This window comes from Centruroides sculpturatus, unplaced genomic scaffold (genome assembly GCF_000671375.1).
Source record: "Centruroides sculpturatus isolate CEXI.00-Female unplaced genomic scaffold, Cexi_2.0 scaffold785, whole genome shotgun sequence".
In the NCBI taxonomy this organism is placed as follows: domain Eukaryota; kingdom Metazoa; phylum Arthropoda; class Arachnida; order Scorpiones; family Buthidae; genus Centruroides; species Centruroides sculpturatus.
Window position 1 is genome coordinate 358,296 of NW_019385677.1, and position 25,509 is coordinate 383,804.

Genomic DNA, 25,509 nt, shown 5'->3' on the forward strand with positions numbered 1-25,509 from the left:
GGCTCTACCTTCTCATGAGACCATTATTTCCACAAGATACCCTGGAAAATGGAAAGCATATGGTTTCCTGATGCATGGATATAGACGACGTTATTCCAAGAGAAATAAGAGTCATATAAGAGATTTAGATAATCAGAAATTATCCTAAGTTTGGAAGTTCTAAGCTCATGTTTCAAATCAAAATTCTGTTAAGAGATAGGACTGCTTCAGTTTTCAAGAGATGGATTGACATAATCATAACCTGTGAGAACTTCCTTGTTAAATTCCATGTTGCAGAGGAGTTGAATGACTTTCCAAGTATTACTTACCAAGTGTGCTAATTTAATGTTCATAGTAGATAGACTTATATAGATTACATTCCAAATACATTGTGGGAATAAGCATCTCTGTTATAGATCTCAGGAGTCAGCTTTACTATTAGGTCTGTTGTGTCATAATCTGGGAGCAATATTCTTCTAAGGTGGCAGCAATGTAGAAGCTTTTCATTTTTAACTATGTGACACACTTGTATTGTTAACATGGAGAAAGGATCCTTAGATAACTACTGTGAACCTGTATCTTGTAGGTATTTTTCAAATTGAAGAAATACCTGCCACTTATTCATCCACAATATAAAATTTCTATTATGTTGCAGACAGAATTAAGTAATTACAAAAACTATTTGTTTTCAGTTCATATACATTAAGTTTGACTGTCTTAAAAAGTCAAACTTTTGATAAAATTAATTAAGTAGAAATGAATATTTGTCTCTAATTTCCTTTTGTTTTTACTTGTCTTAGCTCTATTAGTATTTAGAATTAAACAGACTTAATCATGATGGAAAAAAAGCAAAAGCAATAAGAAATTTGTTTAATTGATTTGTCTAAAAAATTTCAAATCACAACAGAAACCAACATCATTTGTTTCAATTATTTTAAAGAATTTGTTAAATCAATAGTTTGAATCTTTTTGTGGCCTTATCACTTTAACTTGCCATGATTTAGGTATTTGACACACTCCTTGTGTCTGGAGATGAATGATGATATACTGTGAATAAAAGGAAAATATTTGACAAACTTTCGATTTTTTTTTTTAAAAATATTTTTAGAATAATAGATGCATCACATTTACAGTTTAAATGTACCAGTATTGTTCATGTGCATAATTATAAAATAAAGTCATTATAATTGAAACTTGTTCTACTTTGAGTTTAGTGATGAGTCCATATGTCTTAAAAATTTGGTTGTATTTCTTAAAACTTGCATTTCTTCACTAGACATTTTTAGTTTTTCTCTTTTCTTCATCTGTAATCAAAAAACTTTTTCTGGTTATCACAGTAACTTTTGGCATTTGTTGTTGTTCCACATGACAGGAACTCAATGAACAAAATACCCTTTCTGTTGCACATAAGTGTCTTGAGAGAAAGCACCTGTTTCTCTTTCTTTGTCTTTGAATAGTCAGTATACTTTCACTCTACTGATTGCTGCTTAGTTTTTGGTGTTGATTGTTTAGTTCGAGTTTCAATGTCTCTAACTTTATAGTTTAACAGCTTATGGCATGCAGCTTTTTAAATATAAAATATATTAAATATTTTTGGCATGCAGTTCCAAGAATGTGTGTCATTATTATTCTTTGTTTCTTGTCTTTGTCTACAAGATGTTTAGGCATCCACCTTAAACAAACTTTGTGATATTTTTACAGAAGTTAAAGAATGAAGAATGAACAAGGTCTAATATGGCAGAAAGATGTTTAGAAGACTCTTCTATGTTTGGCAGGAGGAAGTTGCTAAGTTCACAAAAACAAAGCTCAGACAAAGCAAAGGAAACAGAGAGACAAAATTGTAAACAGTTTTAAAGGTGCCCTCTCAGACATTAAGTCATCATAAATTACTTAGCACTTCCTTAGGACTGGAAATGGTTTAGGGATGTTCTTCCAGTCTAGTGATGATGTATGTATTGAGCATTCTCTCCATACAAATGGACAGTAACATGAAAGTCTTCTAAACATATATCTGCTGTATTAACCATTGTGTACTTTGTGTGTCACTCTTCCTTCTTTAACTACAAGAGCATTATATACAGTATATACAAGGCAGGGCACATCATATCCATGGGTAGCCCTCTCTCAGGGACATTGTATGAAATGGGATGAGGAAACTCTAGAGTGATATCCTATCTCACTTTTGAACTTAATTATTTAATTCAACAGATATGTTGTTGACATTTTAATTGTGTTGGCAAAGCAAACCAGATGTTGAAGGCTTTTGCTGATGCTTCAGCCATTATACATAAGGTCTCCTTTCAGGATGAAAGGAAAGTCATGAACAGGTGCACTTCCTTGATATACAGATCACCTTATATACTTGATATACTTCCTTGATATACGATATACAGATATGTTTAGATGGGAAGTCGCATTGAAAATCAAGCATGATGAATGTAAAAGGGACAGAGATCCTATTTGGCCTTATATTAGAAGAACTCAGAAATGGCTCAGAAGCAACAACATAGTGCTCACTAGAGCGGATAAATCAAAGGATATGGTGGTTATGAAGAGAACCACATACGACCACATTCTATCAGCTTACATTAAAGATACCTGCTGTACGATTGCACCCCCCAACGCTGTAGGGAAACTGCAAGCAAGAGTCAAGAGGTTCGCAACCAATCCTTTAGCCAAAGAACTAGATATTAAGAATATAATCGTACAGTCCCCTTCGACTCCAAGGCTTTTTGGATTTGCTAAAACTCATAAAAAGAATAAAGAAATAAGACCAGTCGTTGACAAAGCATGCGCCCCTACAATATTACTCGAAAAATGGGTACACAACTTTGTTCGGCAGCATGCCCCTAATAACCCATACAGCGTCAAGCAACCGGTAGAGGTTTTAAACAAAATCGCTAATATTAACTCGCAAGAAGTGAAATATATGACGGTGTTAGACTACAAGGCCTTGTATCCATCAGTTAAACTGGAACCATGCTTTTGTCATTTAAGGGACTTACTACTGAGCAAGATCCCGTCTCCAGAAAAGAAAAGAAAGTACATATTAGACTTGGCACACCTTACAGTCTTCTCTGCGTTATTTAGCTTCAAAGGTGTTACATACACGCAGAAAAAAGGGGTAGCTATGGGCAGCCCCCTTGCAGGTACTCTATGTGAAATGGTACTAACAACGCTAGAAAACACAGTGTTGCCGAAGTATGAAGCGCAAATGATATTGTACGCCAGATATGTAGACGACGTACTTATTTTCTGGAACACTCAACCCAACTTACAGAGCTTTATAAAGGATATAAATGACAATAGATTCGGCCTAGAGATCGAGGTAGAACAAGAAAATGATAAGACCATACATTTCTTAGATCTGCATATACAAATTAACAACTTACGAGGGTTCACGACTAAAGTGTACAGAAAGCCATCCTATAACCCTATATTTATTCCGTGGATTTCTCATGATCCTCCAGCATATAAAATAGCAGCGTTCAGAACGTTAATCGCAAGAGCTTATTCGCACTGTAACAATGCAAATGATAGAAAGGATGAACTGAATTATGTATATAACTTAGCCAGAAAGTACGGGATTAATCTGAAAGCTATTACCAACAAGAGTAGTAGGAGCCTTAAGAGGAGAAATTTACCTCATAATGAAGGAGTGTTAACGATGGAATATAATGCGTCGTTGAATAATATTTTCCGACGCATCGGAAAGGCCCAGAACAAAAGAATCATATATAAAAGAACCCGCACCACGTACCAACTACTGCGATCTGATAAAGATTTCGTGGACAGAAGAACACTCCCCGGGGTATATAAAATTCCAGTTTCGGACTCAAGGCGACGAAGTAAATTAATATATGTAGGGGCAACAGGAAGAAGTATCAAAGACAGGTTAGCAGAACATCAAGCAAATATAAGAAAAAAACAACCTTGCACTGCGCTAGCCACCTACGTTCTAGCGGACCAGCAAGACGTCAATGTTGAATGGGACCAAGCAAGACTAATGCAGATAGTTCGAGACAGGAGACACCGACATTACGCGGAAGCCTGGCAGATTTGTAAGGCAAAGCATAAAGGCCTTGCAATCAACTTCCGGGAATCGACTAAAATATCAGCAGCATGGTCCTCTAGCTTAATATAAAATTAATAATTGAAGAAAATAGTGAATATGTATCTCAAATTATATTTTTTGAACGATGTAAGGAGATGTCATTTTTAAGTATTTATATTTAGATAGTTAAGTAATCTTTTTATATTTCCGGTTACAATGACGTCATGTACAACGGATTATAAGCGAGTTCGAAAGATTTAAAAAACAGTTATTCGTACTAAGCGTTCGATTTACGATTATGTCGTTTATTTTGTTACTTAGTTAATTTTATTTCTTGAGAAAGGTCTTTTAATAAGATCAAAAACGTTTGAAAGTCGTTATAATAAAGCGTCGGCTGCAAGAAAAGGTGTTTTAGTAAGTGTTTTGATACAGATCACCTTGAGAGATTGGTGCCTCACCACAGAAATTTATTATAAGGAAACAATATTCCATTCTTCTTTCCTAATCAGTCACATGATCCATACCAATACAATATAGCCACCTTTTGATCTCTAGTTAAGAAGGTTTTCATGCACCGAACATCGGCACAAGATAAAAATGAAGAATTGAAATTTATTATGTCTGTAACCATACAAGTTGCTTTCATTAACAAATTCATATATAAACATCACCATCCTGGAAACCAGACACAATGTGAAGACAAGTTTATTGCTGTTATATACATGGCATTAGCTTTCATCTATTACAAAATTGCCAGAGCTGCTAACATCAGAGGGGCCTATAGAAGCCCTGTGGATTTTGTTAATTAAGAATGACAAAGAGCCTGTGTAAGAACCTTTGTTATCTGGAGTATATACCATTTCTGTCTTCGATCCCAGAGTCTACCATACCTTAGTATATGTTGGAGTAACTGCAAAAGACCTCATAGTCCGAATCAGAGAGCATGAGTACAACATAAAAAAATCTTTCCAACACGGTGCTCACGGTCTACATGGAAAATGATGTATGCATTGAATTCTATCAAGAATTTGCTACATTGGACAGTGATTCCACAACATTAAAGTATTAGAAACATTAGAAATATGCAAGGCAAGAAAGAACTGGAAGGCAATTAAAGACTGATTCTCTTCTCATTAGCCTAGCAGTCATGGTTTGAGCTCCTATAGTTTGCATTTTTAATATATATCATTGTTATAATATTAACATCTTATCTTTGTTAAGTGAAGTAAAAACAACTGTAGTGATTGAATTCATTGTCTTGGCATGAACTTTAGTTAACAATAATTTTGTTTCTTATTCTATTAGAAATTAATTTTTCCCCCTACAGAATTATAATTTTTGATTAGTTGTAAAACTTGACAAATATCAAAATATTTTTTGGTGTTTTCCTTTTGGAGGTTATAATCTATTGTTTTAACGATTAGCTGGGAAGAATTTTATTCAAAACACTTGGAAACAGTAGTAAATTTCTCTTCATTTATGCCATTGCTATCTCAGAAGTTGGGTCATTATGGTCAAGTGAGGCAAATGTTGGGCTGAAGGGCATAGAACAAAAATGTGTGATGTGGTTAATTAATATACTGGACAGGGAAAAAGTATTCTACTATCTCATGCATAATGATAGCTTTATGAGTTACTAGGATAATTTGTCCAAAAATCAAAATATAAGAAGCTGTTAAGAGATGTCATTCTTGTGTTTATACAGCTAATGACCACTTCATGTTCTCTAGTTTTGTTTAAAAGATAAATATAATACATACTAAAATTTATCAAAAATTAAAATTGTGCTCTAATGGAGGTATGAAATTTTCATTCTTCATTATTTCAAGTATAATGTTAAGCATAAACAATTTATTGAAATTATTTTATGATAATTTAAGTTAATAACAATTTATTATTATTCTATATCTATTCTAAGATTAGTTTTTTGAGAGGTCTAGATGGCTCTCTTAGATTAAACTTAAGCTGGAAGAAGAATACATTTAATATAAGTTAAAAAACAGTTCAAAATTTAATGCCAAAAGACAATTAAAAATTAGATATTTTATAGTTTAACTCATAATTTAGAATCATCTATCTACCTTTATTACATTGTAACTATTTTAAAAGTTTTTAATGTTTTTTGTGAAGCTTCACAACTTAAGAGATTTATTTCTTATAATTATGATTACATTTGTTCATAGACAGTTAAATCCTTGAAATGTCAAAGATGTGCCAGAAAAAACTCTTATACACGAACACTGCTTTATGCAGAATATGAATTTAAATTGTATATTTGTCTTTCACCTTATGTAATTTTCATGAAGTCAGGTGAATGTAATTTGATTTCTAGCCATCTGATGCCAAGTACAAGAAATGATGGTATGAATTAGCTCTGTTGATGCATATACTTCAAGTATATGCATCAGCCGCATATTTCGACGACATAATCTCATACTACCCATAACTCCCCTACCAAATCTGCGCAGATGTATTTGCAACGACCGGGACAGGCTAACCACTTTAGAGAAGTCAGGGGTTTACAAGATACACCTAGAAAATCCGGTAACGGGAAATATTACAAGTTACATAGGAGCAACAACAAGAATGCTCGCCTCCCGACTTGCTGAGCATCAAGATGACGTAGCCAAAGGAAGATGTTCCACTGAGCTCGCTAAAAAAGTTCTCGAGCAAGGCTACAACCCGTTATGGCCCAGAACGGAAATAATTTATCTGGGAAGCGCTTCTCACGGCCACTTCAGAAGCGTGCAATGTTCCCACCCTCGATCTACCCGGCCTATCTATCTCAATCTATCTTGCCTTATATCCCACCCTCAATCTATCTTGCCTTATATCGGCGCCTAAAATGCGAAACGCGCCTAACATCGTATCGCCAACGCGGTAGCATTTCCACGCATGCGCCGCTAACATCGTAATATAAAAATTCGAACATATCTAAAAAAAATTATTTGCACGTTCTTAACGGAATTTCCGGACGCCTGTTTGATTTTAAATATTTTGTTCCTTTGGAATATTCTGCACGTTTGTCTCGTTAAAATTTTATTCTTTTCACCTGAAGACGACGATTATACATTCGTCGAAAGTGCTTGTGTTAATAATAAAGAAACTTTATTAACGCTGAACTCAGTGAATTTGTATCCATAAGTTATACGAACATTGGCATGAGTTTTTAAATTTATTTTCATATACTTCAAACTGTTTGAATCATTGCTTTGTAATAGTGATTTTTAAACTCGGTTACCTATATTTTGTACAGGGTTTCTATGCACCTGGAAAGTCTGGGATTTTTATTAGTGTTTGGAAAAAGTCATGGAAAGTCAAAGAATTTGTCAAAAATTGTCAAAAAGTCATAGGATTTGTCTCCTTAACAGCCTTGTTGATTTTGTTTTCTGAATATGACTGACAAAGTGTTGCCATATTCAGGTAGCAAGAAGTAATGTGGCAACCTTTATTACGAATATACCAGAATCCGTTTTTTTCTACAAAGCATTTTTAGTATTAGAAGACACCACTAGATGTACAAATGTGTCTTTTATAAAATTTTTGTCTCTCTTATCTACTTAATTGCTTTCTTTATCTGATATCATGGAAAGCATCTTCCAAAAACACTGAAAATTTTTCTGAAGCACAGTGCCAAACCTTGCACAATTGCATGTAATGAATTAATTTTAATTTTATGCGTGTAATAAGTCTTATTGCTCTTTTGTATTGTAAGAATATATTTATTTTAAATCACTCAAAATTATAACTTTAAATCACATCAAATTGGTTAATTAAAAATTTTGTTTTAATGTTCCAGACAGTTAATACAAACATTTACTTTTACTGAAAGTTGCAGGTCAGTATTAAAACTAATATTAATTGTTTGTGTGAAGAATTATTATAAAATGCAACACAGAGGAGAGCATTGCAAAACTCTGGGAATCAAACAGTCCCTAATATAATTTACTGCCAGATCAATCAGCATTTTTAATTTTAAACATTTTGAGATTTTAAAAACGCTTTATTGTGAATCTGAAAGAAAACCACTACATCATAGGAATATGAGCGAAGCTTGAGGTTTCAAATCGTATGTTCTAATTTGACATTTAATATCAGAGCACAGAGCATGAATTGAGTGACATCTTTACAACTGCTAATGTCCAAGCTATCTCTGCCTTTATTACATCATCTTTTATCATGAAAGATGTCAATGTGCTGCTAAGAAATGTTGATTGGTGAGAGACTGTTCATTAGTGATCTTAAATCTATCTTCCACAACAGAAAGTATTTCACACACATTTTGTTGACTCTTAGAAGAATTTGAATTTGTTGGAGTACCTTATCAGTCACCTTATCAGTGAAATTTGTTCTGATTTCAATCTTTTTATTTCAACATGACCAGAACTATTTGCATGTGATATTAATGCACACTTCCCCATATTACTTAAGGAGAAAACTTTACAACAAATGCAGCAAAATACTTTTATATCATCATCTTTTACAGTTCTTAACCAGAAATTGAATTCTGGATGAATAGCTGGATCCAGTCATTGGAGATTAAACCTTGTTTGTTTCCATGTCATTATAATTTAAGAATGTAGAAAAACACAAACCTTGAATAATAATATTAAAAGACAAGTGAGAGCAATGTGTAAGACTTGTTTTGTCACAACACTATGTAAAATATTCAAACTCATCAATCCACATCTGTATATATATATTAATAGTAGTGTTGCCAACTCAAAGTTCAAATTTATAGCTAGACAGTTTAATAAAAATACTCAAATCATATTGTTTCCATTATAATTGTTTGATTTTTTTATAGCTAGATTGTTCATAAATCAACTAAATCTAGCAAAAATTTAGCTAAATTGGCAACTCTCATTAAAAACAAAATGTTCTTTTACTGCTATTTTGGTTTTGATGTAAAGACCAGAGTTTTAATCAACTAAATCTAGCAAAAATTTAGCTAAATTGGCAACTCTCATTAAAAACAAAATGTTCTTTTACTGCTATTTTGGTTTTGATGTAAAGACCAGAGTTTTAATTATTATTTTTAATAATTTTTATTTATTTACTATTATTATTTATTTAATTTTGCATTAAATTTCGTCTTCACATAAAATTTTCTTAAAAATGCAGACAAAATTTATTTATTTCAACTCTTAATTACAATTCTTTTAATTAATTGCAAATCATATCACAAAACACCTTTCTCGCTTTTTCTAGCGAATTTTAATTAAACAAACAACTACAACCAACAGACTGCCAAAAATCTATCGGGCTAGTTTTATGCTATTTATTAAATAAATTACGTAATCAATTTGGTACTAGAGGTAAGCGTTAGGCGCCATCTCTTATTAATATTAATAATTATAAATAATTTTAATTAATTTAAATAATTTGGAACCGCTGGGAGAAAAAATCGGCCCGGAGCGGGACTCGAACCCACAACTCCTGCTTACCGTGCAGATGCGTTGCCAGTTACGCTATCNATTATATATCGGGTTGGAGATGTTTGTATATATATTACACCTTGCCGGGGCTTGCGATGGCCGGTTGAGAGCCTTATGGGAAGTAGGACGTGGGAACTGAATGTGTCCCCAGCCGGCGTTGTAATAACCGTCGATGGTTAAGTAGTTAGATTATATACGCTGGAAGAGGAGATCGGATCGGAGGTCCGGGTAGCGTAACTGGCAACGCATCTGCACGGTAAGCAGGAGTTGTGGGTTCGAGTCCCGCTCCGGGCCGATTTTTTTCTCCCAGCGGTTCCAAATTATTTAAATTAATTAAAATTATTTATAATTATTAATATTAATAAGAGATGGCGCCTAACGCTTACCTCTAGTACCAAATTGATTACGTAATTTATTTAATAAATAGCATAAAACTAGCCCGATAGATTTTCGGCAGTCTGTTGGTTGCAGCTATATTATATATCGGGTTGGAGATGTTTGTATATATAAACAAACAACATTTTCAGCTATCTTAAATAGCCTTCCTCAGGTTTAACATAATTTCAACATTTTCAAAAAAATGTTCCCTGACAGTGCTATAGCCACACAATTTCATATGGGTCCAAATAAAACTTCTTACATAATAAATTATGGCCTAGCCCATTATTTCAGAGAAAAATTGGTTGATGCTGTTACAAGTTGTGATAATATTACTATCTCCTTTGACAAATCACTAAACAAAGTTGCTCAAAGAACTGAAATGGATTTTGTGATAAAATACTGGAACAAGAGTAAAAACAAGGTTATGACCAGATATTTAAATAGCATTTTTCTGGATCATAGTATAACAGAGGATCTCTGCATTTCTCAATGACCTCTCAGACATTCATCTTGATCTAGCAAAAATTTTTCATATCTGTATGGATGGATCAAATGTAAACATATGTTTTCTGAATAAATTAGAAGATCACATGGAGACACAGAATGTTGGTAAATTATTTGTGAGAATGGGGACATGCGGTTTACATGTAATCCATGGTGCTGTAAAAGCTGGTTTTAAAGTAGTAGATTGGAATGTTACCCCTGCTACAGAATTTGTACTACTGTATTTGCTAAAAGACTCGTCCACTTAGCTTGCTGAATACATTTGCTATAAGTGGAAGCAGATTACTTTTCAAAAAGTTTGGTTCAACAAGGTAGTTGGAGAAGGAGAGTGCTTAGAATGTGCAGAAGTTGTTGAATTTGTGAAGACATACATAAACAACAGTACAAAGTTGAAAGACAGAAAGGTCGCTATATTCTTGATCCCTTTATAAAAGTTAAATTTTTGTTTTTTTGGTCAATATGTACACAAAGTGAGCATTTTCAGTCCGATTCCAGAGCAACAAACCTCTTGCATCCTGTCTTTATAAAGTACAGTAATACCCTGAACTTACGCGATAGGTGGGACAGAGCGATAACCGTGTAAGTCGAATTTGCATAAGTCGGGGTATAATTTCTCATATAAATACATACAAATAATTTTTAATTGGGGCCGGAGACTAAAGAAAACAATAATTTAGAAAAAAATGTTTAATAAAATCTTAGATAATACATATGTATAACAAATTATTATTACACAATTTTCCATATTTACTTGATTATCACACAATTTTAACATCATTTCCATCTCAGGGATAATACCATGAAGTTTACGAATGATGCTTGAATTTAAAGATTGAGCATTTTTCACAGCTTCGAGAATTTTTTCTTTGCCTTTTATAATTGTTCTGACCGACAATTCCGGTAGATCAAACTTCTTTGCCAATTCACAAATTTTCATTTTTGTATCGAAGTCTTTAATAATGGGTACGTTCGTAAAGTCAAACGAGTTAAACGCGTTAGTAACGAATCGTTCGAAAAGTCTAACGAAATAGGAATAACGATGACGTCATTCTCGTTTAACTCGTTCGACTTTACGAACATACCCAATGTTAACTTTACATTCCAAAGATAAAGTTTTTCTTTTCTTGTTTGATGCAGAAGAATCAGTTCTACTTCGTTCAGATGACATAGTAGAGTCTCTCAAGTCTCCGCAGATATAACAAAACACAGAAATAAGTAACACAAAATAAATTGTAGCTATATGTCGATTCCACGCGACACGTCCGAACATTTAAGCCAAACAATAGTGTGGGGGGAGTGAGTAATCAAGAGCTGCGTGGCGCTCAAACAAAAGACGAATCGACGAGATTTAAAAATCGCATAACTCCGGGTTCGTGTAAGTCGGGGTAGCGTAAGTCGAGGTATTACTGTAGTTGTTCAATTATTAATGAACCTGATTAGAAAGTTTGTGAAAAATGACATGGTCACCAACAAACAGTTTCTAAAAGTATATTATTTAGATGCTAATGAAAACTTGGTACATCTGAAGAATTTGGATATTGGTTTTGGAGCAAAAAAGGTTTTAAAAGAATTGAAAGTAAGCGACAAAGATGTTCTGTGTTTTCTAAAAGATTGTTGAAATATGCTGAAAGTGATGACACAAACAATTATTGAGAAGGGACCTATCAAATACAAATGTATGAAGGCTTTGAGCAGCTAAGACCTAGAAATTATTAAAATGCAATCAAATGTTGGAAAATTGAGTTTCAGTGTTTTACTGGAGGTTCTACATGATATAAACAGGATTGATGAGAAATATGCTGTTAAAACAAAATAACAGCATGATATACTCTGGAATAAAATGTCCATAGAACCCTATTCTACAAAGTTTGAAGACTTCACATCGGAAAGGAGTGATGATGATGGTCTGGACATATTTTATTGTAAAATTATGAAGGATGATAGGAAACTGCAAGTTCTATGGTCTATAATCAAAATTTCTTTTTGTCTCACATGGGAATGCAAGTGTTGAGAGTGGTTTCTCTGCTAACAAATCTATGTTGAGTGCAAATCTTAAGGAAGAAAGTTTAGTCACTCAATTCTTAGATTATGATGGGATCCATTTTGCAGGTGGTATTGATGGTATTGATCAAATAAATATAGATTGAGGGCCATATTGTGGTCATTTATATCTCATTGCTTCTTTCAGAGACAGTGGTGATTCTAGTCACTTTTAATGATCTTATCTTCGTTGATGATGTCGCAACTCTACTAGGTTGATTATACGTGTTCATGTTATCTGCATGCACAACAAGGTATAGAATTTTAACCAATGAAATTGTAAAATTTTTGAAAATGCAGAGTATGTAATTATAAAGATCAAGGTAGCAAGATGTAGATGTAGCAAGGAAAGCATGTGTTCAAATAAAGCATGTGATTTTGACAAAGTTATGTTTTTTGTTTTATAACATTTTTACATTTACACATTGTTTTAGATTGTAATGTCAATTTATTTCTTAAGAAATAAAAATTTTAATAAGCTAAGTTAGAAAAGCATGCATACTTAGATATTTTTCAAAATATTACCATCTAATTTCTCCTTAACTATCTAAGTAATATTAGCATCATATTCAATAGTTCGGTAATTGATGTAAGATAATTTAATACAAAAATGGAATTAGTGGCATTTCTGTGTAGGCATTGGAAAAAAATCAGAAGCATTTTCTCTCGAGATATTCTTTTCCGAGATAGAGAACATTCTCTAATACAATAGTACAGCGCGAGTAGCATCCAGTCATCCATATTGGATAATGAAATTGAGGTAAAAGATGAAAGACAACTATCTGCTCACCTCTGAGAAATGAGAGAATCTTAGAGAAAAAGTTGTCCAGAATTGTGTTTGGAGAGACGTGATGATCTCTTGAGACATAAACAAATGATTAGCCAATCAGCGAACAGCTTGTGAGAGACGAACGACGAGACGATGACCAGAATACCACCCCAATAAATGTTGTTAACAGTCAGCAGAGATGCAATATATTGCATCTCTGCTACAGAAAAAAGATAGAAGCAGCAGGCATTGAGGGCTGGAGAAAAATGAAAAGTTACACAACTTAAGGATTTAAAACAATGCAAGGAAATGTTAAGAAAAGATTCCGAAAAAGAAGAAAAAGAGATTGAAATGAAAATAAATACACTTGAGGAGAAAAAGCTAAAACTACATTAATATAATAGTTGTTATGTTTTGTGAATTGTAGTTAATTACTTATTTTCTGATTATCATATTTTAATAAAGGAGAATTAATACTAAGAAGTATTTTGATTCTTCATTTGGTAAAAAACAAAAAGATTTTACAATAAATTAGATGCCTTTATTATAGAAACAATAGTATACATCTATCCCTCTTTTTATTCAATATTTTTATGCACTTTTATTGCTGTTTAAAAAAAGTTGCTCTTTTTTTTTGAAATATTTGTTTTAAAATTACATGTTTCTAAGTCAAGAATTTATCATTTTAAGCAGAGTACAGTACTATTTGTATATCAGAGAATACTGTTTGTTGATTTTATGCTACCTTGTGTTTACTAGATTTACATACAAATAATGATGATAAAATAAAAAGAAGCTCGTATTTCATTTGTAAATTTCTTATTTTTTCATTATGTTGAAGTTGTGGATCCTATCAAATATTTTTCTACGAGATGTATGTACTGTATTTTTTTATGTGACAGTCTTTGGAACATATCAACTGTGCAAAAAGAGGAATGGATGTACTCAATGTAAAATGCTGTTTTATTATGTCAATATTCCACACCATAAGAAATGTGAGGGTCAGGGAATTTGGACAAAGTTGGTCAGAGAAAGTTAGGGAATTCAAAACAAAAATTTGAGTAAGAACCCTATTTGTAAAGACCTGAAAACAAAACTGTTATTTTAATTTCACTTCTGAATCAAAGAAAATAATCTGTGTTAAAACTACAAGAGAAACTACTATACTGTTTAGTAACAGTGCAAGAAAAACAGTGTAAAATTTGTGCGATTTTTATTGCCTTCCCAAATGTGTGCAATTTTGGCTTTATATATTGTGTCAAAACCTAAATCTCACATATTATTAGTGTTGATTACTGTTTTCAGATATAGTTATCTTCATCAGACTATTAGAACAAAAAGAGTTATGTTTTGATGAAGATAATGTAATTAATATTAAAGTACTTGCAATTATGCTTTTTAAAATATGCAGCACTTCGTTGTTTATGTTTATCTTGACAGTTATAACTCTAATACAGTTTAATATTTGTACAGTAGAGCCTCGAATACTGTTTGTTGACTTTCTGTTTGTTGTTTGTTGATCAGTATCTTGATTTTATATAAACATTGTTTGTATAATATACTATATATATATATATATATATATGTGTGTGTGTGTGTGTGCAATTCTTATTATTAAAAAAAATCTAAATCATAACATACAATTAATTTTAATTTTTATTTCTTTAGCTTTCGTCTTTGTATGAATGTAAGCCACCTATATCAAAGGCTAAAATGACTCAAGTTACGAAAGCTGCAATTAAGGGGATTAAATTTTATAAACATATAGTACAAAGTGTTGAAAAGTTTGTTCAAAAGGTATGTTTTATTATTAATCTTTATTTATTATATTCATCTATATTTTAATATAAATGCAAGGGATAAATATTTATTTTATATTATTACTAGCTTACCCGTCGCGCATTGCTGCGATCTCAGAAGAAAGGAAATTCAAGCAAACTCGTTATGATAGAATTAAATTTACATTTTATCATTTTTATTAAAACTTATTATTATTATTCATTTTCATTCGGAAAACATTTCAAAGGGTCGTTTCAATTCTATTTATTTATTGGAGTGTTTGTGGAAACATGATATTTTTTGTTTTTCCGTCTGGTGCGTACACGAATAAATCGGAAGGTTTTTCGACGCGTGAGCCGGCCACATACAGTTGTCCATGCGAGAAGCACGGATTCTCCAAATTTAGCCCACATACTCGCTGCGATTGTCAGAAGTGCGATATTCCCCATTTTTATATATATTTTTAAATCCTTTATAATTTTAATTATTTAATTGCTCCTTCCTCTCTTCCTTGGCATGTTGTGAAATTTCTGATAGTTGGATAATAAATCGTTTTATTGTAATTTGTCTTTTTAAATTATTTTGAGTTGATATTAAAATTTGGAAAAGGGGATCCCTAGATCGGTAAAATAGGCGAATTTCCTCCTACAACTTCGGTTGTTGTTCGGGGTACAGTTGAGGTTTTAATGAAGTTCGAGCGAATACATAATTAGCAAAAAAAAGTTGAAATAAAGTGATTAAACAAAAATTATTACAAATATCGTAAATAACAGTTCACAAATGCATATATAGAGATATTTTTTGAAGGGGGAAATGGTCTTCACAATTTGAAATCGATCGAACACACTGTGCGCGAATGCTCGTGTAAACGCGTGCCATCTATCATAGGATAAATGTACTTCGCGGGAGTGTATTAAAAAATTAAAAAACTTTCCAAAGTTTCATGGCAATCATACTATGCCACAAACCTTCGCTGGAGTATATTAAACAACTTCCCAAAGTTTCAAGGCAATCGGATAAACGGTGTGGTAATGCATGAAGGACACACACACACACACACACACACACACACACACATTCATTTATATGTATATATATAGATTATTGTTGGTGGATTGTGTTTCAATTGGCCAGTGCCTAGTATTATGCTAGACCAAGATTAAGGCATAGATACCAAAAGACATTGTTCTCCCCAAGCCCTTTTTACTAGGTGCCCTGCCTGGCTGATAAAATTTATGAGAATCATATACTAAAATGATTGTGATAATTCCAAAACAGCAGGACTGCTGATTTCAAACCAGGATGCTAAAGCTATTGCTAGTAATCTTGTTTAAGTCCGAACAAGGTTATTTATATGAGGGAGATCAACCCTATTGCATAGTTTTTAATACCACCCAGAAAAAATTCTGGGGCAAACACAGGAAAAAGATGTGTTTTGTTCATGATGCTACTATATTTTCAATTTTTCCAACTTTATATATGTTTAGTATGTCTACTTTCTGTAATCTGATGTATGCACTATTATTAAGGTTTATTGTTCCTAAACTTTTGTACAAGTATATAATATAATGTCTGTGCAAGAAGGACTATAGGGATATGTATTTGTCCATTTTTCATAAGGGCTTTATCTTGCTACAAGTTCTGAATATTTACTAATTTTTTTTCTATTTGTGTATTTTGTATGTTGTGGATGTTTGGAATGTCTAGGATGTTTGATTTTTTTGTTTATTAATTAATGTGATGTCTGGTCTGATGTTACAAATTGTTGTCGGTGATTATGACTTGGTCATAGTATATTTTGTGTGTTTTTTATGATTCTCTGAGGTATGTATTTGTAATATGGTTGCTGAGTGTATAATAATTTGTGTGTAAGCTTTTTGTGTATTCCATTTGTTACATAGTTATTTAATATTTATGTATATCACACATTTGTGCTTTTTTTTTTGTATTCTTTTATTTTTCATATTTGTGAAGCCAAGATTTGCTTATTCATGGACACATTAACAAAAGTAATCTAGCAATGGATAAGAAAATTAAATGGTTTTTAGTGCTTTTATTATAAACATATTCTAATGCAAGCTGAGTATTATATCACATTAGCAGATATTATCTTGTAATGTCTCGTGTTATTTTAACAGATACAGTCCTACTTATTCAGATGGTAAATGTTGTGTGCTGTATTAGTGTACATTGTTATATTGTACACTAATATGTTAGTGTTATATTTTACAAGAGGATTTTAGTTAGTTTTTTTTTATTCTTGTAAATTGACATTACCTAGATTAAAAAACTAGTTGCAAAATATTAGGGGCCAAATAAAGTCACCAGTCAAAGACAAAATTTAAAATGTTGGATCATTTGGGAGAGGAAATCACTCCCCCTCTTCATATTTGCGTGGCAATTACCCATTGTTTTAACAGCTGCGAGGTTATTTAGTTTGATGATGTCCATTCAACACGGGCAGAAATGTTAGCTCTATCACCTTCTCTGCTGGATATTTGATTTTTGTGACTGTTTCTATCATATATATATATATATATGTGATATTAAATCACTCTGACCCACTGCTGTTGCTAGAATTACTAATGTGGCCCTCCTCCTGAAAAGTTTAGGGACTGCTGCGTTAAGGAAAGAGACAGAGATTAAAAAATCAATAACAAAGTTCTTTTATTTTCAAATTTTATTTTTATTTTTTTCAATTTCTTAATTTTTTTCAATGCTTTCCCCATATTTATGTTTTCCATATTCACAGCATTTTTTATTTAATACAACTCCAGAAGTATGGAGTTTTTGCTATATTTGGGTATAGGTAAGTAGTCTATATGTGCTAAAAGCTTGTAACTTGACATATTGTATAGTTTTATGCACAATATGGTATTTCTTACAAATGTCACTTAAAATGTGTTTTTTGTAGTTTTTTATCATCATCATTATGCACTAAAAATGCAATTAGTATTTTATAATATACTTGCAGGTAAGCCTGGTATTGCTCCAAAAAAAGAAGGAACATTATTAGATTCTTTCGTACTTCTAATCCTTCTATTATATTACATTATAGAATTTGGTTTATATAATTACAAAGGTGATCTTATGTGAGGGTTTATCACACCAAATGACCAATCTAACACATTTTTAAAATTCTATATTCCTCTACTGTACACAATTTAAATAATTTTTTAAATAATTATGTAAGATACAGTAAAACAAAAACCATATAAAGAGTTTGGTTATTTTAGCTTACCATTGTCATGTTTATTGTGATACTTGGATTGCATGAAATGGCATGATTTCATTGGTCAGACAGAATATTTTTTCTAATGTTAGCTGTAACAAATTGTTTCATTCACAGTCGAATATCAAATGGTAATCTGCCAACGAATTAAATTTCACAAAAAATGGACCAAATGTTTAAACTCGGCACCCTCAAAAACCACTTAAATCATATTTTGTGCTCACAGGTAACCTTGTATTACGTAATTTTCCTATTCGAATGCCACCATACCACTTCATCCAATAGGAAGAAGGGGGTTGAAGTAAATTCGACCAAAAATAGTAGTTGACCTCCTCCCGGAGGAGAGGATGGACAACTACTACTAATTAATACTGATTTACTATTAATATTTGAAAAGTGATCTGTGTTGGATAGGTTGTGATGGCCCCACACGTGATCAAGGTTAGGTCAGGTCAGGTCAGGTCTAGGCTAACCTTAACCCTTTACCATCGCCATCTTGATTACATTTATTTTGTAATCTGTCCTAAGGCAATATAGGTCAGTCAGGCGATATTATTTTAAAAATTCACCAAAAATCAAATTATCATTATATTCATATGAAAAAAATCATGTACATTTATTAATATCTGTAGTTTTAAATACAATATTTTTCAATACATTTTATTAGAAAAATTTATAAGAAAAAAAAATATATATATCAGAACTGACATTTAAACTTGATAATTTGTAATTTTTTGTCAAAATTAACATTATCTAGTTACCTAGTTTTTTGCTGGCAATGAGCCAGAAAGACGTAGAATATTGTTCTGTACAACTCTATATAACACTTATGCATGTACGTTTATTCGTTGTGAAATTATCACACATTATATCAAACATTTGTTTGAATTCAAAACTTTATTCTGCTATCAACTAATAAAATAAACTAATATACTTTATTCACTTCATAGCGAACAAGAATATAAATTTTTGTAATAAACATACGATTACCAGTAGTAATACATTTAACATTTGCTGATATTTTAGATTAAAATAAAAAATAAAAAAATATATAAAATGTCAGAACTGAAGGTCACAACTTGAATATTTATAACACGTTGACTTATTATAGCATGAATGAACTTATTATAGTAATATTATTGCATGAATATGCTAAAAATGAAATAAAAAATTATCAGGAAAAATAAATTAAGAAAAAAAAAAAGAATTAATTAAAAATTTTTAAGTCAACAAAACACCACCTGGACAAAAATATGTAAAACAGACAATAGACAAGATGCTGATATCTGTTGTCGATAAATTAAAAAAAAAAGATTTTTACTAGGGTGTCTACAAATCGGTACCCTTGTGGTTTTGCTTAACAGTGGGGGGTACCAACCGATCGGCACCCTCGAGAAGAAAGGGTTAATGTCCAAAAGACTTGATATAAAACTTCTTTAAATAAAAAAATCATGTAAAAATATGAGAATAATTGCTTTTATGTGATCCCATAAAAAAATTTGTGAAACATTGAAAAAGTAAAGCTCAGCAAAAACATTTAAGTAAAAGAAACTTTTGAAACTTGTGGCATAAGAATAATGGATGCAGATTTGATAGCAATACTCAACATGTGTATAAAGCGCACATTACACAGACTACAACTACAGGAAATTTTGAATTAGGCAATGTTGCCATGATAGCAAATAGGAAAAATAAACATCTGTACAGAAAAAGACTTTGCACTCTACTTTGTTCTTTAAAATCGTTGCACGTACATTAATTTGGCTGAATGTTACATCATCTGAAACAGTATCAGCAGGAAGTTTGAGGCAATGGGTTTATGAGTTAAGTAAGGGGGAGATGAAATCGGGAGGGGCAGAGTGTCCAGGTTTCATGGTAGTTAAGTATATCCTTGTGAATACAGTAGAGCGTCGTTTATCTGAAAGTCAATTATCTGAAAAAATTCCAGTAGGCAAATTTAAATTTTTGCCAGTGCTGTGGCACTGCAATCTTTGGCTATGTCTTGGGCTACTCAAATATTTTACATTTTTCATACTAAATTAACTTCTGAAGTATAATTTTTTATTGTTTTTATATTTTTCAATATATTTATTTTGTTTGTACAAAATAAAAAAAATAATTTTTAACAATATAATAGTCTTCGTTAGGCTTAACATCAACGAAAATTCAACGCGAAGTGACATGCAATGGAGAAAAATTTCAACATTGGATAGGTTAATATATTTTTTCGTACATAATCAGTTATCCGAAATATCGATTTTCCGAACAATCCCAGTCGGAATTGATTCGGATAAATGACGCTCTACTGTATTGCATTTATAGAAAAATTATTAGAACTGCTTTATTTGGTTATGGCAACGCGACATTTGAATGATCTGCCAAGGAGGATGCATCCCGGAAAGACATTCATGTACAGCTGGCCTCTATTTAGGTATTACTAACATGTGAAAACCCAGAAAACTTCACAGGGCCAATCCATTGGCAATGTGTGAATTCACGACTGACTAAAAGTGTTTGGTGGTTTTATAGACTCTATTATTGAAGGAGACTTACTGGGCTGCAATTTGAAAAAATTGTAGACCTATAAATTCCCACTGTCATCTATCTATCTGTCCTTCCTTAATCTTGAGAATGGAGTTAGATGAACATTGAGACCAGATATGGAAAGCTTAAAAGCTGGAGGTTCAGGTTAACTATATATGAACTTCCTGTTTTCACAGAAATCATGTTATTTCAGTTCAAAAATTTTCCCCTGCACAGAGTTAGATACATAATTGGCATGATTTTATTGCTAATATGAAAAAATGATATACAGGGGCAAAACAGTATTCCACTCCACTCAGGCAAGTGCTATGTGCTACCTGTTCCAATAATGGAATAATGGCACATCTATTTTATGCTAAATTATTGTTGCAATAATTAAGTGAATATAATATATATTTTTTAAAATTATATATATATTTTTAAGAATTATATATAGTTTTTTTTTATTTTCTTAAATTTTTTGCTAATAGATGGAGCTACATATAAAGCCAGCAATCAAATATAGATGGAAATTAAATGTTATATAGAAATCCAATTAGTATTTTGGGGTGGGATGTATGATATGATCTAACTTATAAGTATGTGAATGTAACTGCAGATTTTTGTACAATTGGTCGAACAGCAACCTGCGGCTCGCGAGCCACATGTGGCTCTTTGGATGTGAAGCTGCGGCTCTTTAGTTCCATACGCAAATATTATTTATTTTATCAAAAAAAAAAAAAATTTAAAAATCGTTCTGAATCGATTAACGAGGATTAGGCACCGATTCTATCTCTCAGCCACTTGTATTCGCTTTTCACCGCACCCCTCCCCCATGACACGCGTCGTCACTGTCGTCAGTCCGTCGGAAGCTCTCAAATGACGCCGTCGTCGGATATTTCTATGAGGTTTAATTCGCTTTCGACGCAAGACAATTCTGAATAAATAGATTAGTTTTTTTATCAAAAAACTTTATTTATGCGAGTATTATTTATTGTTGGNGTATATAATTGCACGCGAGTCCTCATTAATATATATATATATATATATATAATAAGTTTGAATTTTATTGGTAGATATGGCAAAATATATTACAGTAGCATCCAGTTTTTGCAATTATTTTGGAAGTTGCTTATACTGATGATGATAATTAAGCAAAGTAAATAAAGACTACAAACAGTGGAAGTGTGGGATTTGATCAACTTTGTCCATAAAAGGACATGTTAAAATAAACTTTAAGATTTATTAATTGTAATTACTGTTATTGTAAATTAATGGAAATTCATATAATGGATAATTGAAGCAATAAATTTAGTTATTTTAACTACTATACAGTAAACATTAAATAATTAAAGTACTCTGTGAGATTGAAAACAATAACTGAATGACTGCATTTTTATCAGCAAACTGAGGCAAAAAGACAGCTTAAAAATATCTGTTTACCTGAAGATAATGATAACTATTAAGCAAGCTTCTGATTACAATAAGCAAGGTTATGAATTTTGACTTATTGAAGCGAGGCAAGTGAGCTAACTCAAATCGACAAATCACCAAAACACTTTGCAAACTAACAACTTGATGATTTTAACAAAATTTTGCACATTAATAGAAATAATAAAAGACACAAGGAAATTGAATTTTAAAATTTGACTCAGAATTTTAAATAATAGGATTAAAGATCATCATCCCTAGGTTAAGTCAATGGAAAAATTTTACATAATAAAAACATAAACAAATGACTGTGCACTACTAACAATTGAAATATGGTGAAGCTCTTGCCAAATTTTTTTCCATTTTTCTTGAAAAATTGACCATATATACCTTAACCTACATAAATTAATGTATTATATCTTGCACAACGTTTATTATGTAAGTTAAGGAAGTTTTGAACAAAGATAAAATTCACTACTTATGCAGAGTGACAAGTTGCTTTAATTCAGCACTCTAATGACCTGACACAAGTTCACAAGCCATCATTGCACTTTACTCATGGATGAAGTTCTCCTAGTATGCTTTGGAATATTTTGATGATATTAAATCATTGATAATAATCAGTGATTGTAATAAGCAGATTTTATTATATTAATTATCTATGTTAGAAGTTTATCAAAATTACAAAATTTTTAAATAATGAATTCTAAGATTGATATTTACAAATGTAAACTATAGCTAGATTATTTATGGACTACGACTATGCTAATTTTTAAATAATTAGCAAAAAAAAGAAAAAACAGGTCAGATATTCGTGATTATAAGAAAATACATGCTTTCCATTGGAATATAAACAAAGATTATATACAGTAGAGCGTCATTTATCTGAAAGTTGGTTATCCGAAAGAATTCCAGTTGGCAAATTTAAATTTTCGCTAGTGCTGTGGCGCTGCAATCTTTGGCTATGTCTTGGGCTACTCAAATATTTTACGTTTTTGATACTAAATTAACTTCTGAAGTATAATTTTTTATTGTTTTTATATTTTTCAATATATTTATTTTGTTTGTACAAAATAAAGAAATAATTTTTAACGATACAATAGCCACGATTATTATTTTAAAAAGTTTACGTTAGGCTTAACATTGATGAAAATTCAGCGCAAAGCGACACGCAACGGAGAAAAATTTCAGGGTGGGATAGGTTAATATATTTTTTCGTACATAATCGGTTATACGAAAAATAAGTTATCCGAACAACCCCAGTCCCCAATTGATTCGGATAAACGACGCTCTACTGTATATCTTATCTATTTTTGTCATAGAATAATTAGGGAAAACAAGTTCTTTTGGCTGTTTTTTTTTTTTTACCATAATTATAGTTCTTGAAGATTGCTTTGTTGGGCTGAAAATTGAAAAAAGTTGTGAACCTATAAATACCTACTGTCTGTCTGTACTTTTTTAATCGCGAGAATGGAGTTAGATAGATGAAATTCAAAACCAGATATGGAAAGCTTAGTGGCAGGAGGCCCCGATTAACTATATACAAACTTCTGGAATGAACCAGAAGTAATGTTATTTCAATTCAAAAATTTTTTCCTGATAGGATTTAGATCAGGGCTGCTTAAACTTTTTTTATTCATGACCCCATTTATAATTGTGATTTTTTTCACGACCCAAAAATACAAATTTGCAAAAACAATAATGGTGTACTACCACAGTTCACTCTTCTGTTACAATGGAACAGAGACAACTGAATACATTGAAAATCGACAACACTGCACTAGTTCACACTACAATCAGTGTTGCTGAATCGTTGTCTCGCTGCACCAGAAGTGACACAAAGCGCAACTCACGAAACCTATGACACAAAGCGTGCCATTTTCAAACTCTCTCAAATTATTTTCAATATTTTGCATTAAAATCTTGCAACCTTAAGATTTCCCTAAGCGACCCCAAATGGGGTCACAACCCATAGTTTAAGAAGCCCTGAGTTCAATGATTGGAACAATTGTAGCAGGAAAGTATGATATACAGGCGCAAGACACTACTAATTTGAGGTGAAGAGCATATATTTTAAATTAAGTAAATTAAAAATATGATTAAAAATTGCATCTGGGCATTGTGACAATGTTACAATAAATAATTGTTTGTTCTCTTCATGAACTTTTCACATCACATTAATTAACAGATAATTATCTTATTACATTCTGTATAATAAGATAATTATTCGTTTATCTGTTAATATAGTTAAAACAATTGTTAGCAATTTTAATGATAATTCATTAAAATTGTTAACAATTTATTTTATTTTATTTTTTTTTTACTGCCTCTCCAATTGCTGTTACTGCTACTGATGGAAAACTGATTTTATTTGTAAAATATTGTTTTGAATTAGAACAGACGTTCATCCAATTTAATATGAAATAAATTCATTTCGATGTTTCCATCCTAATTATTTAGTGTTTTCATTATGATATAAACTCTCTTTGTCAATGTTTTTTATATTGTATTTTAATACTTTGATCCTTTCCTTATTATTATTACTTACACAAGGGGTTCACGTAATATTTATCCAAGCATAAAAAAAAAGATCATTCTAGCATTGCACAAGTATGTGTTAGGTGTCTTAGTTTCAGTATGATGTTTATAATAAAAGTAATTAGTTTGTTCACGAAAGAGCTATGTATAAATTGCATGGTATTTCTAAGGTAAGGTTTCCATCTTTCCTGATCAGAATTCTTTCCAACAGAAGAGAATTATTTTAAGAAGATTTAACATACTGTAAAAAGAATCTTTGAATGTAAAGGATAAAAAATAACATTAAATAAAGTAATACAGTAACAGTTAGCTTTATAAAGATGGTTGTGTGGTCTTATGGACCCATTCATACTCAGTGTCACTGTTTTAAAAACCTACTTATTTATGTTTGCAGCTTGCCAAAATCATGCAGTACTGCTGGGTAAATGTAAATTTATGCTTTTAGGGTGATTCTGTGGGAAAGGTTGTGGGTCAAGTCTGGAATAAGCAATGACCAAGGAATAGGACCGTGTCTTATTTGTCAGTTGCTTGAACTGCTCTGTGAACCATTGATACATATCTGCCTGGGAACAAGTCAGCATGCTAACCTGCTGTAATTGTTCTAACAGTAAGTCATTTAACCATTTGTCCATTATCATGTATAGGATATTAAAATAATTATGGTTTGGTCAATGAATTTGTGAACAAGAACCTGCTTACTCCAGATGCCATACCAGATGTTTAGAGTAAAATGCATCTGGTGACATGTATTTTGCATGGCATTGAGGAGTACACAGTGCCCAGTGGTATGCATTATGGTGGTTTCACACCATTTAGGTAAAAAGTTTCTTGTCAGTCCATA

At 31.8% G+C, this 25,509-nt stretch overlaps 1 protein-coding gene across 2 annotated transcripts in view; it reads left to right on the forward strand.

The window, feature by feature from the left end:
- LOC111641122 (splicing factor, arginine/serine-rich 15-like) overlaps positions 1-25,509 on the forward strand; it is a 58,755-nt gene that overhangs the window by 9,984 nt on the left and 23,262 nt on the right. For both annotated transcript variants that reach the window (XM_023387242.1, XM_023387243.1), the window contains exon 2: positions 14,834-14,962. In XM_023387242.1, coding sequence (XP_023243010.1) covers positions 14,834-14,962 — 129 coding nt within the window. The remainder of the gene's footprint in view (positions 1-14,833; positions 14,963-25,509) is intronic.